At 46.9% G+C, this 14,667-nt stretch overlaps 1 protein-coding gene across 5 annotated transcripts in view; it reads right to left on the reverse strand.

The window, feature by feature from the left end:
- Positions 1 to 1,544: 1,544 nt before the first annotated feature.
- Positions 1,545 to 14,667, reverse strand: part of LOC136461634 (protein SUBSTANDARD STARCH GRAIN 4, chloroplastic-like) — a 34,463-nt gene continuing 21,340 nt past the window's right edge. The window contains exons 14-23 of one of the 5 annotated variants that reach the window (XM_066460921.1): positions 9,545 to 9,820; positions 9,369 to 9,434; positions 9,094 to 9,225; positions 8,015 to 8,836; positions 7,513 to 7,793; positions 3,835 to 4,067; positions 3,359 to 3,597; positions 3,059 to 3,250; positions 2,256 to 2,528; positions 1,545 to 2,146 (exon numbers count right to left, since the gene is read on the reverse strand). In XM_066460921.1, the coding sequence (XP_066317018.1) occupies positions 2,000 to 2,146; positions 2,256 to 2,528; positions 3,059 to 3,250; positions 3,359 to 3,597; positions 3,835 to 4,067; positions 7,513 to 7,793; positions 8,015 to 8,836; positions 9,094 to 9,225; positions 9,369 to 9,434; positions 9,545 to 9,820 (2,661 nt within the window). In that variant the 3' untranslated portion in view covers positions 1,545 to 1,999. The other 4 variants (XM_066460922.1, XM_066460925.1, XM_066460923.1 and 1 more) reach the window with 4 other exon arrangements.

The following is a 14,667-nucleotide window of genomic DNA, read 5'->3' on the forward strand; positions in this document are numbered from 1 at the left end:
CTCTCGATGAGATATACAACTTTTTAGTTTTGTTTTTTTATTAGAGATCGTAAAGATACTAAAAAATAATATAAAGTTTCAGCAACATATTAATCAAGTACGGGGTTTGTTGTCTTCCAAAAATCATATCTTTCTTGGATGGTGTCGGATAAAGATATTTTGTTTATAAAAATTGTAGCTCTCGGGGAGATATACAATTTTTTGGTTTTGATTTTTTTTTATCATTTGATGTTGTTAAGATGCACAGAAAAATAATACAAACTTTTAGCATCATATTAATCGTGTGCCAGAGCTTGTTGCTTTAAAAAAATCATATCTTTTTCTTTGGTGTTGGATAAAATACTTTGTATATCAAAATGTATTTTTAAAGAGATATACAACTTTTTTGTTTTGAGTTTTGGTCTTGTTTGCTTTGCTGAAAAGCTATGGCTGAAAGTACTGTTCATTGATTTGTTGTGAGAGAAAAACACTGTTCGTTCGCTGAAATAGTACGGCTCATAAGACAAGCGAGCAGAGCCTTTGTCATTTGAGGTCGTTAAAATACTCAAAAAATAATATAAAATTTTAGTAACATATTAATCGTGTACCAGGGGCTTGTCGTCCCAGAAAAGTCATATCTTTCTTGTATAGTGTCGGTAAAGATAATTCGTAAATAAAAAGTACCTCTCATAGAGATCTACAACTTTCCGGTCTTGAATTTTGTTATTTGAGGTCGTTAAAATGCTAAAAAATAATATAAAGTTTAGCAGCATATTAATCACGTACCAAAGTTTACCGTCTTAAAAAATCATATCTTTTTGTATGGTGTCGAATAAAGATACTTTGTATAGAGAAATTTGTAGTTCTCGATGAGATCTACGGTATACTAGTTTTGTGTTTTCTTATTTGATACTAGTTTTGTGTTTTCTTATTTGATGTCGTTAAGAAGCTCAAAAGATTAGTTTGAGAAATATATTAATCACATTTTGTATCAATTTTGTTTTAAATCTAAATAACTTCAAATAAAAAACTCAAAACTAAAAAGTCATAGATCTCATTGAACGCTACAACTTTCAATACAAAGTATCTTTATTCGACACCATACCACAAAGGCTTGATTTTTCTAAGGCGACATGCTCTAGGACGCAATTAATACTTTGCTAAAAATTTATATTAGTTTTTGAGCACGTTAACAATCTCAAATAACAAAACTCAAAATTAAAATTTATAGATCTAATCGAGAGCTACAATTTTTATATATAAAGCATGTTTATTTATCAACACAGTACAAGATAGATATATTTTTTAAAGTGAAGAGCCCTGGTACACTAATATGTTGTTGAAACTTTATATTATTGTTTTAGCGTATTAACAATCTCAAATGAAAAAACTCAAAACTAAAAAGCTATAGATCTTATCCAGAGCTACAATTTTCATACAAAAATCATCTTCATCTGCGATCGTATAAAAAAAATACGATTTTTCTAAGACAGATTCTTATCACTGACATATGAGTCCCATCGTGCCACATAACCATGCCACGTAAGGTAACAGGTCATGCCACGTAAGGTAACAGGTCAGGTAAACGTCCGTTAGGACCTAGATAAGACCTATTACAATTTTAGAAAATATATTTTGAGACCTCGAGGACCTAGATGACACATGCGACCATTAGTGAATTTTACTCAATAATATAGGGATCCTGATTGCTCTCGGTGAAGTTGCTCTAACTGGCTCCATAACAAAAGCCAATTCCACATATGAACAGCAACGCTAGAGACCGGAAACGTTCATTCATTTATACATTTCTCTCTACACCCGACGCTAAGATTGCTACCTATTATTTACAGGCTCAGAAACTTTGTTTCCGAGAAAGAATGCAACTACAACTGAGCGAATGTACACGTACAACTCCTTGTCAAAACTTAAATATCTACAAAAACAATTCATCAGGCCACCTAATCTTTGTTTGACACAGCTGCTACGCCCAGTTCTTGCTGTGCGCAATAACAAAAATGAATCAATCCTGCGATGTTGCTGAGTACTCGAAGAGAAGCCTATTGGATGGGGTAGACTGGAAGAGAACACGGAGCCTACTAGTTAGCTGATATATCAGCGTCCACTGCATCGCCATTTCTGAATCTTTCATTTGCCTGACGACAGAGGCCTGCACATTGACGACAGCAATTTCGGTCAATTTCTATTCAGTACAACACATTGCACCTTATCAGGCTGAAAGGTTTAACTTGTTTCCTTTTTGAAAAAAGAGTGTATACCTGAAGGCGTTTTCCGAGCTGCACTTCAACCTCCGTGGCAAAAGAGATATTTTTTGCCAGAGATTTTAGTGGATCAACTGTTGGATCCACAGAGAGTAAACTTGGGATCTGCGGAGCATAAACCAGTCGCCACCGTGCCTGTCCAAACTCTCCCTTGCCTTCAATCCTTGGCATCAAAGTTTCCAGCGTTGCAGTTGCAAGCTTCTTGAATGCAAGCTGTCCGTCACCTTCTAATAATGATTCTGCAAGCTGTGATTCGAAAACCTTTGCAGCCTAAAAGACAAGGAAAGCAGGTCTAAGAAATACATATTAATATATGATAGAAAAAGAACGCAGCAAACCAATTCTTTAATGATTCAAAACTTCGTGCACTGTTGGAAATAATCCTTTGCGCCTACGTGCATGCTAGTGTCCAGGTTCCTAGCCTACTTTAGCTAAATTTCAGCATGGAGTAATAGACTGATTATTTTGGTAATATTCTGCATTAATTAGGAGGCTATCACAGCCATAATTGTAGCTCTCAGCACTGTATAAAGCTAGAAGGAAAATCAGAAAAGACTAAGTCATTCCAGCCACAAAACCAATGTGTTCGTGTATTTGTGTGAGTTCCTGGTGATCTGTTAGAGGCTATTTGCCTGTCATGCGCTTGTCTAAAATGGATTGAGCAAACACCCAGCAAGAGGTACATAAAACGTAAGAAAATTCACTTGATTATATAATAGTTGAAGATTTGAAACTAAAGCAAGGTGTTATCGATCCTACAGTAAAGTGACTCGGTTTATAACTCACTGCAGTAGTCTTACCTCACTAGGTGACAGAACATTCTGGTCCACAGAGCGTGTTGAGGTTACCACCAGATTGTCTTGCCACATGCTTGCTCGACTTTGGATTTTGAATTGCCATTCAGATCCAACAAGAACGAGATCAAGAACAGGATCCAAACCAAGATCAGGTTCAAATTTTGCTGCATTTAAATGATCATTTTTAAGTCTAACCTGCAATTGAGTACAGAGAGTAAGAACCATCATAACCATATCAACTTGAATGTATACTTTGATAAAATGAAGATATTCTAAGCAAGGGCTTAGGGAAGTAAGGCTTACTTGCGTTGCTACCAGGTTGACCTCACCATTTTCAAATGTTAAGACGCCCTTAGGTCTTATATACTTTGGATGAACCATCCCATTAAGCTCTAGGTCACCACTGACGGCAAAATTCAGAATTAAAGGATAAACAATCCTTAGTTCTGGTCCCAAGGTGAGCTTCAGATCATTTAGCCTTGCATCAATGTTTGGCTTAAAACTTCCATGCTCAAGTGTCTTTTCTGTGTCTGATTGATCTCCTAGTATATAGAGATGGAAAGCTTTAGTTGGCTCATTAAGGAAATAGCAGAAGTGCTGGAGAAAAATGGCATATAAAAAGCAAAGAATATGCCACTTATTTCATGCCAAAATTGGATTTTTCTGGTTGGGCATACTGATGTGCAAGTGCAACAACATAAGTAGTTAAGCAAAACATGTTGGCCAAGAGTATTTGGATGAAAAATATGAGTGAAGCTCAAATTTAACTGAATACATACTGTCTGCAGATGTTGACAGTGACCCCAGAATTCGTGAGACGTCCTGCGAAGTGGTTGATTGGTCAAAACCAGAAAGAAGATAACTCGACTTGTTTGAAGTCAACCTAGTGACGGCAGCACCATTGCCTTTATCATGAGGCAAATATGCTTCACCATGACTCAACCGGATCATCCCAGAAAGATCTGGTTGCAAAATTGAGCCTGTAACTTGCAGCTGACTGTCTACTTGGCCACTGCATAAGTCAGCACAAAAACAACAAAACAAATGTTAAGGCTCATATAACTCCACAGCGTTGCGTGTTACGTATTACTCCATCTAGTCACAAATGTCAAGGGCATATTCTACAGTCGGCATTGATTGACCTATCAATTTACGATATGCATGTTAAGGTCAGCATATTATTGTAAATGCATTAAATTAATCTTGAAGGCAGTACCAATTACACTATTACAATGCCCAACCCAGGATTCTGAAAACCTCATAGGCTAAAAAGCTCTAATATGGAAATAAGTAACTAGTAATGTATATACCCCTCTTTAATGCCACTGCCAGTAAGCAATATGTAGGAGCATTCAGAGGAAACACTTACCCTAAAATGATGTTGTGTTAATCTTCTTGGCTATTCTCTAAACTAAAATCATCCTAGTACTCCTAGGTACTTTTTTTAATTCTATTTTCTTCCTTCATTGCCCTTGCTTAACAAATGGCACCAGTCTCCTAATAAATAAGCCACGTTTTCCAATTAGTACAAATGAACGGCAAAAAGACTATTGGACCTACTTTCTTAATCCTTGTGCACAGGTCTAAAATGATCTAAATTTTGCAATCAGAGGGAGTATCTATTTTAGACTGGAGCATATACCCTATAACTTAGAAACAATGCAATTATTTATTTGGGGCTCTTGCGTTTGTACCCTTGTTTTGTATCGAAATTGTGATTTTGCCCCTATTTTTTTGACTTTGTGAATTTACCCCTACTGTGCCATTCATGAAGCACCAGTTTGCCCCTGCTCCGTCATCCACCCCTAACGGTGTTAAACTTTGTACAAAAGACATGAATGCCCATGCGATTTTGCCTCTTGTTTTTATGCTTAATTGTGATTTTGCCCCTGTCTGACCGAGGCTCGGTTCCTCGGTCTCATGCCGACCTTACTTTCATCACCGTGTTGACTATTATCCTAGAAAACAACAGATCATATATAGGCACACAGCAAAAAAACAGTAGTTGCCTTTATTGTTGGCGCATTTGATGCTGCCTGATCAAAAGTTGAGCATAAACTAGTTCATTCCAGGAATCTGGTACTCCAGGAAGGCACCAGTGGCTGCAGTCCTGATATCTTTCCGGCGATCTCCTCTCCTCATCAGTAAGGTTCTGCTTGCGGTAGATGGAAGGGTGTGCATCCTTTCTGTAGTCAGTCATTCTCGTTATGTTCAAATAAACAACAGGAGTTTTCATCTTGTGGATCACATCTTCCAGAATGCTCATCTTTGGTGGGTAGGTTGAAAGGTACTGTTCATTGGTTATTGGTTCGCTCTCCTTGTCACAGCTACCGCCTGAATTCCATTGGCCGCCACTGCATAGTGGAGATGATGCACAGCAAAATATTTGTTCAGTTGACCAAGATCAAATATATCATGTGGTAATTTGCAATATAAAAGGTGATGCACACTTAAAATGAGATGCTGAGTAGCCTCTGAATAACACAGCAGTTTTTCTGGGGTTAACATTGGCATCAATCCACTTGGACCAGGTGAGAAGGGCTTTATGAAAGGCATCCATGACATTTAGCTCATTATACACATGGTTACCTTCCTGATAGTAGTCCTTCCTGTGGCACATTAAATCTGTCATCAGTGTTTAAGCAATAATGAAGTGGAGATTCTTGTTCAACCAAAGAACAAGGTGAGTTACCCAAGAGCAGTTTTCTCATGTGTCCACCAATGCCCAGTATTGAAAATGAGAAAGTCTGCATCCTTGTACTTCAATGATGATTGCTTGACCAGATCAAGCCTGAGAGTTTCCTTTTTCTTTCCACTGCTCACTTGCATCTCCCATTCCTGGACTAGGAATGGGGAGCGGAAGAACTCCACGCTGCAGTTATAATCCTGAATGACACGAGTGGAAAAGAAAATTAGGCAACAATACTAAATAGTTAAATCAACAAACATGTGCATAGTGTAGAATCTGAACTTCAAAGACTATAATACCGTGAACAGAAAAGAGTATGAGCCTTCGGTCTTAAACTCACGCCTGCCAGATGCCTCGAAAACCTTCCTCTTGGGCCGAATGGTTCTCTGATGAACCAGCACTGCCCTGAGCAGCATCTCCCTTCAGATTATTCACTGTATCAGTGCTCCCGCTGGGAGCAACTTGGTTCTGGGTCTGTTCCTGATTCTTCACAGGGGGAGACGCTACAACTGTGTTGTTGTTCCTGGGAGATCCAACATCTTTCTGAACTCGAACTCTCACTGGTCACAGCCATTGTATCTTTACTCTTCCCCAAACTAGAACTCTCACTGGTCACAGCCACTTCCACTCCCTGCCAGATTATTAGAAGATCCAGTGCTCAAATCTACCTTCCCCAAGCTGCCACTCCCCGCAGAACTATTGGTGGAAACATCACTTCCAACTTTGGCCTCAGCTCTGACAGTGCTGCCATGTCCGGCAGCAGCATTGCTCAGGGTTCCGCTTCCACTTCCCGACTGCTTATTAGACCCATCGACGCTATTGTCGCCGACCTCCGCGGCGGCTCCATGTACGGGTGAACTACTGGCCGGGGATCCACTGCCGCCTCCCGTGGAAACGCCTCCGTGGCTTCGTTTATTCAGATCCACCGCGTTGTGAGCGGAGGCGGAGCCGCCGGTCGGGGCTGCGGCACGGGAGTTGGGCGGGGGTCACGGGGATGCGAAGCGGCGTGCGGAGACAGGAGATGCCACAGGTACGGCTCAACCTCTGGGCTCCTCCTCATGGGCGCCGTCTGAACGCGACGCCTCCACCTTCTTCCTCTGCTTCTGCGGTCTGGGCGGTGGCGGGTGCGGCGCCGTCAGCGGGGCAGCAGGAGGCGGGCACGGGAGCCTGCGTGGGGAGGAGGAGCGGAGGAAGGAGGGGAGGAGGCGGCGCGGAGACCCGCTGCCAGGCACCGCCGGGAGCCGCGGCCAGGCACCGGAGCCGCCCGCTCCGCCCGCCCCTGCAGCCACGAAGCCGGGCGCCTGGAGGAAGAAGACGACCCGCGGCCGGGCGCCGTCGGGACCTGCGGGCGGACGCCGCCGGTGAGCCGCGGCAGGGCGCCGCGGCCTCCCCGCGCCTAGAGGAAGGCCGCGCCCGCACCTTGGAGCCGCGACCCGGAGGCAGCCCAGCGCCCTGGAAGCAGCCCCCTCCCTGTGCCCGAACCTGGAGTCGTGGCCTTTGTTTGGGACGAGTAGATAAGGATAAGGGGCACTACGGTCATTTGGCCTTTGTATTTCAAATTTAGAATTTTTTTAATTCATTTAATCCATGTCCTTCTGACGGACGTCAAAAGCAGGGGCAAACGGACCCTTCAGTTCAAAATAACAGGGGTAAAAACACAAAGTTGAAAAAGAAAGGGTAAAATCACAATTAGCTTACTGGACAGGGGTAAGAACACCATTTTCCCTATTTATTTTGATAAACAAAAGGATAAAGAAAAAACAATGACCTCAAAATATTTTTTGCTCGTATGTCCAGAACTTCACATTTCAAATCAATCTTATCGTTGGCAGATGGCTCGCTATTTTTAAGAGGCAGGGTCCCTTTCATTGACAATCTCCCTTTCCTCCCAACCCTGCTTTCCATTGAACTGATGCATAGCCTGTTGGATATGACTTGAATTGTACCCGCAAAATTCGTCAATGGTGTCCGAAGAAAGGGAGAATTCACAATTGCTCGGTTAAACGTTGCTGACCCATCAACAACAGGCTGATCAACAGTGCCTTTAACCTTGGTAAATAAATGACAAGGGCAAAATATCAACAACACAGTTTCACGTTAGATCCATAGGGGTGAAAAGTTTCTAAAGATTTCACAAGGACAACAAAAGAACCCGTATATAAACACAATACAATAGTTTGAGTTCACACTATATTACTGAAAAGGATTTGGCCAACTAGTCAGAGACATAGACTGTCACTAATAGAACAATAGGAATTAAAAAAGAATACCTGGAGGAGAACATCAGCATAGCCTTGAAGCCAGTTTGCATAAGGACTCAATGCAGTTATCAACATCATACCCCCATCCTTTATATCTGCATCTATCCTCACTTCACCTGGTTCTAGCATGTTATAACTTAAACCTTTAAGTTTTTCAGCTAATTGAAATTCCCAGCCCTCCTCCGTCTTGTCTCTCACAATTCTTGCTTCACTGATCTCATTCGATGATCCTCTGTCTCTTGCCCAAACAGGGATTCTTATGATACCTTGTTTCCCATCTGCCTCTTCTGGACTTTCCTCTATCGAGCTGTTGTCTACATAAGTGACTGGGATACTACCTTGAATGTTTACATGTCCACTTTGTATTATCGGTTCGAAATTTGCATCAAATACGAAACGGCTCGTATGGGTAACAGAAGCTAATACTTCTGCTCTTCCAAGATCGATGCCTCCAATAGTGCCATCAAGCAGCCTTATTTGAATATCACATTCTGGTTTTGCCAGAGTACCTCTCAAGTCTCCCTCCATGTGCAAAATACCTTTGATGGGAGTCAACCATTGCCTCAGAAAATGAATTGAGTCTGTGGTTGATGATTCTATAGCCTGAACTAAAGCTGGTATAAGGCCAACTGGGAAGTTAAGCACAGCAAAGTGAAGATTTGTAAGCGGCCCAAGAATCGACCCATCAGCATGAAGGGTGGCATTATCTTTCTGAATAAATAATTTATCTAGTCGCAGACCATCATTATTGCTGAATGAACCAGATGCGAGAACACGCTGTGTCTTGTAAGTTCCCCATTCCCAATCTTCACCATTGAAATCAAAATCTGCCTGTGGTACATAAGTGTGTTATGATCATGCATATGTACATGCAGAACATAGTCAACCATAACTGTAGGATAATTATCTTGTTGAAGGGATAAAAAAGAATGAAGCAAGTCACACACAGATAAAAACAAATACGGAAAGAAACAAATGGAAAATAAAATTGAACAACAAAATACATGTTCACTTGTGCTTCTTCTCAATTGTTTTAGAAATCCTAACAAAAAGGCAACTAAAAAGGGTCAGTTTCAGAACATGCTCACCATCGTATCCCCATTACCACCTCCACTAGCATCAAGAGAGCCACGCCAATAGCCTCTTAGTTCAGCTAAGCCAGGAAGTGTTATATCTTCCATTGTGTCATCATCCAACCAATCATGATACATTTCTAATGCCTGGAGCAAGTAACAAGGTCAAGTTCAATATAAAGAATCATGTCATCATGAGACCATAAACCATAGCATTAGACTAGCCATCAAAGTATCAAACCCTATGCCAGTGGATCTACTTGACTACAACACTAGCTTTAGTACAATACCTTTAGCTGATCATGAAGACTTTCAGCATTGAACCCAACAGAATGCAGACATTGCATAAAAAGTTCCTGAAAACAAAAGGAGGGTTATATGGTGCTCTGCCCTCTAATAGACATAAATACCAATAAGTATTTTATCCAACCATAGAAAAAGCAGATTTGAAGGACCAAATGTGTACCTTTGATCTCGAACGAATAACTGGGTCTGTACTCCGTGAAAGAAGCCTTGCTAAAGGAAGCATTTCAGCTACTTCAGCACCAGGAACCTCTAGTCGCATCCTCCACCTGCCCATCGAAGACATTATGCTACCAAGATGCCCTCCCATTGCTTTCTCTATGAACCCATTACTCTGACTTTCCACAGGAAATCTATCACGTGTTCCAGGAAAAACATACTCCCCTTGAACCTCATACTTGCTATTAGCTTGCTCCAGGATAGATTTTTCCATAGTAATCTGTGTTTGAATATATTAAAGAAAAAGGCTAGTGAGAGAGAAAGAGAGGGTTCCAAAATAGTAACTAAAAGTAAGACACAAACCTTGCTAGAAATGGATAAATAATGACAGGAAAAACCTATGGATGCATGATGCATTCACACCATACACCAATTAGTCTGTGCTAACAACTGCAGATTACTATCACTCCTAGAGATCAAAAGCAGAGTAAAACTGATGATTGCTGAGGGTATATACGTCTAAAGAAGAGTATGGTCAGAGATTGAGAACATTAATAAGTGACTTGTTTCTACAGTGTCAGCGTGTCCTTGATTCTTTGGCTCAGTGAAGGTGATGCCAACACAGAACTCTTCCATCTACATGTCAACACCGAAGAAGAAAGAACTTCATAACCAAGCTCATCACTGAGGAGGGAGAGGTGTTCACAAGCCATGAAGATAAGAAAAAAAAATCATTCTTGATTTTTATAGTCAGCTGCTTGGGGAAAGTGTTGATTGAGATGTCATGGAAGACTACCGGTCTCTTGCCGGCAAACAAAGCACCAGGACCGACGGTTTTACAGAGAAATTTCTATCAATGCTGTTGGCCAATCATTAAAGACGATGTGATGACAGTGGTTTCAGCTATATGGAGCAGAAAGTTTATGAACTTTGAGCAGCTTAAGTCGGCATATATCACCCTCTTGAAAAAGGATGAGGCTACAAGCATCAGGGATTTTAGACCTGTAAGTTTGGTGCATTCCTTCATTAAAATCGGAATCGCGGTGTGCCTGTGTGTTTGATGGTGTTCCCCCAAAAATGGCGGGTGCCTTACTGCTTGCAGAAAAAGAGGCGCAGCTTTGGGGCATGGATGCAAGGTGTCGGGTATCGATATTAGGGATACCCGGAGGAAGGAAGTTAACGGCCACGAACGTTAATTCGCCCGGATGGTCCAAGACGTATTTAAGGTCTCGCCCGACCCTGAGGGCACGGGCCCCGTCTCGCCAGACCTCGAGGGCACGGGCTCCGTCTCGCCCGACCCCGAGGGCGTGGGCCCCGTCTCGCCAGACCCCGAGGGCGCGGGCCCCGTCTCGCCGACCCCTCGGGCACGGGCTCCGTCTCACCAGAACCCTCGGGCGTGGGTTCCGTCTCGTCCGACGGGGATCCATACCGCCTCCAACTACTACGGGTCTAAGAGTACGACCCCAGGGTCAACCCCTGACACCGGGAGGGAAGCGGGCACGTCTCGACGTGACCCGTGGCCACGACGGACCATACCTGGGGGCTCACGTCGCCAACAGTGTCGAGTGTGCCGGCGCTGTGCTGCCTAATCCCCGTACGGCTTCTGACAGGAGTACCTGTTGACCACGCCGCCGGCAGAAACGGAGTGGAGCGCCGCGACCGGCTGACGACGCCTGCGTACAGCGCCAGTGACGAACAGAGCCGCGACGTGGAGCCGTCCCCGTCATCATCTACAGGATCGGCGGGACCCGCATAAAGGAGATGAAGGACGCCGCGACCCTAGACGCCTTCTTCTCTCTCGCTTTTCTCCTTTTCTCTCTTTCTCTCTCTGTAACCTGCGCCTTCCCCTTCACCTATAAAAGGGGAAGAAGGACGCCCCATAAAGGAGAGAGGCACAAGCACACCGCAGAACGAGCTCAACAAGACTCAACTCCGTTCGATCTTTTCACCAGAGACTTGGGACCTTCTCCCTCTCTCGCCCGTTTGTAACCCCTGCTACAAACTAGTGCCGGTAACATGAGCAGCAGCAGACTGGACGTAGGGACGTTCCGCCCGAACTAGTATAAATCCTTGTGTCATCCGAGCACATCATCCGGGCCAGACGCGCAGATACAAATTTACTAGCCGGTGATCCAAAATACTGACAGTTGGCGCGCCAGGTAGGGGGTTTTTGCGCGTCTCGACGTCCACATCAGGCCTCGGATGGCTAGTCACGGCGTCACCTAGGTCCCGGACGTGCACATGCGCTTCGGGAGCCTGGACTTCATCGTCACGACGGAGGGAGAGTTGGCGCAGGCTCCCGCCGCCGTCCAGCCTCTCCACTCCGCTGGCCTCGACACGACAGTCGAGGCGCTTGAGCAGCTGCAGCTGCACGCACCGGAGGCCCGTGTTTCCGGGAGCGACCGGCTCCTCGGCTTCCGACTACGGGAGGCGGAAGCGCCAACTCGACGCCTTCCTGGGACCCCGACTGTCCCAAGAGGAGCTGCGCTGCCTTACTTTCTCCTTCGCCAACACCATGATGCAACTCGCCGAAGGGAAACCTCTCCCCGGAACACCTCACCCGGGGCGCCCCGGCAGCGTTCCCGTTCGGTCTGCGCAATACTGCGGGGACCGTTGGCCACCTCGTCGCGCAGCGCATGCACCTATCCCCTACGAACGACGGGTTCGTGGGGATGACCGAATACGTCGCGAAATCTTTCCACGACCTTCTCGCGAGAGATTCAAAGTCGCTCTCCGACTCTGACTCCAGCAGGGGGAGCCATCACCCCTCGCGAGAATGTTTTATGGCAGGTACCCCCGAGGGACGCGTCGAAAGCGTCCACGAAGGAGGGGCTACCCCACCAAACGATGCAGGGGCCCTTCCTCGCATGCGGGTGGAACAGCTAAGGGCACGGCACCAGGAGCTCGAGGATGCATGACTCCAACTCGAGCAGGAGCGCGCAGAGCTCGAGCGAGAGATCGAGCGCCGCGGAGACGGTGGGCGTGCGCGCGCCATGGCCCGCAACGTGAACCGGAGGATCATCGAAGACGATGGAGCCCTCCCACACTTCGCCCAGGTAAGCCAGAACATCGCTGCCGCAGCGGCCTTGCTTCGAGGGCTCCCGGAGCCCGCGACACCCGAGGATTGTCGGGCCCATCGCGAGATCCGCACGCTGCTCGAGCGTGCGGCGGTGCAGCAGGCGGAGAGCTCGCTCTCTCAACAACGCGAGCTCGACGCCAGTCAGCGCGCGCCCTCGGGACGACATGTCAGGGACGTGTCTGTCCACCAAGTGCCTCGCCGTGGCCCCGGTGCATGAGCGTCTCGGCCTCCACCGTGACGCACGTAACACCCTAGATGCCCGTAAGCATGGACGAAGCGACAAGAGAGAGGAAGCCGGCCACGGCTACCACCCTCGTCGCGGCGGACGCTACGACAGCGGCGAGGACCGGAGCCCGAGCCCCGACCTGCCGGGACCTCAGGCCTTCGGCCGACACATCCTCAATGTCGCCTTCCCACCGTGGTACCGACCGCCGACCAACATCCCGAAATACTCCGGGAAAATGAACCCTGGACTGTGGCTCGAGGATTACCGGCTTGCTTGCCAAGCCGGTGAAGCGGATAGTGACAGTTTTATTATCCGCAACCTCCCATTGTTCCTGGCCGATTCGGCGCGAACTTGGTTAAAGCACCTTCCGCCCAACCGGATTCAAAGTTAGGCGGACCTAAAGGAGATTTTCGTGGAAAACTTTCAGGGCACCTACACGCGTCCTGGGAACCCGTGGGATCTCAAAAACTGCCGACAGAAGTCCGAGGAAACTCTTCGAGAATACATTAGGCGCTTCTCCCAGCAGTACAACGAGCTACCCAACGTCGCCGACGTTATAGGAGCCTTCCTGTGTGGGACCACCTGCAAGTCCCTGGTTCACAAGCTGGGACGCAAGGGCCCGCAAACCACCAAGTAGCTCCTCGACATCGCCACCAGCCACGCCTCGGGCGAGGAGGCGGTCGGAGCGATTTTCGACCGTCCCAAGGGCAAGGCGAAGCGGGACGAGGACGCCGGCGAAGGCGCCTCCAACCGCTCCAACAAGAAGAAGAACAAGCAGCGGCGTGAAAGCTCACTCGTGGCCAAGTAAATTTCTACAAGCGAAGCCACACCGGGATCCTGCAGCGCTGCATCCCCATCAAACAAGGGAAGCAGTTGCTAAGAGATATCCATGGTGGGGTCTACGGGCACCATGCCGCACCTAGAACCCTGGTCGGAAATGCGTTCCGACAGGGCTTCTACTGGCCGACCGCAGTAGCCGACGCTGAACAGATTGTGCGCACCTGCAAAGGGTGTCAATACTACGCTTGGCAGACCCACCTGCCGGTCCAAGCACTCCAAACGATCCCCATCGCATGGTCGTTCGCGGTCTAGGGGCTCGATATGGTCGGACCTCTCAAGAGAGCGTCCGGAGGCTATACGCACTTGCTAGTGGCCGTAGACAAGTTTACAAAATGGATACAGGCTCGGCCGATCTCCGTGATCAAGTCCGAGCAAGCCATGTTGTTCTTCCTTGACATCGTCCATCGCTTTGGAGTCCCGAACTCCATTATCACGGACAACGGCACGCAGTTCATCGGGGAAAAGTTCCTCCGATTCTGCGATGAATACCACATCCGCGTCAATTGGGCCGCCGTGGCACACCCCCGCACGAACGGGCAGGTCGAGCGTGCGAACGGCATTGTCCTACAAGGCCTCAAGCCTAGGATCTTCAACCGGTTGAACACGTTTGGCGGACGATGGGTCGCGGAACTCCCAACGGTGCTCTGGAGCCTGAGGACGACCCCCAGTCGGGCCACCGGCTACACACCCTTCTTCATGGTCTACGGTTCCGAGGCTATCCTCCCGACCGACCACGACTATAGAGCGCCGAGGGTCAGGGCGTACAATGAGCAGGGAGCCGAGGCGTCCCTCGAGGATGCCATGGATCAGCTCGACCAGGCGCACGACGTTGCCCTCCTCCGCTCGGCTAAGTACCAGCAGGCGTTGCGCCGGTACCACAGCCGTCGGGTGCGGGGTCGGGCCTTCAACGTCGGGGACTTGATACTCCGCCTCGTCCAGAGCAACAAAAACCGTCACAAGCTCTCTCCGCCGTGGGAGGGAC

Source organism: Miscanthus floridulus, chromosome 6 (assembly GCF_019320115.1).
Source record: "Miscanthus floridulus cultivar M001 chromosome 6, ASM1932011v1, whole genome shotgun sequence".
NCBI classification, from domain to species: Eukaryota; Viridiplantae; Streptophyta; class Magnoliopsida; order Poales; family Poaceae; genus Miscanthus; species Miscanthus floridulus.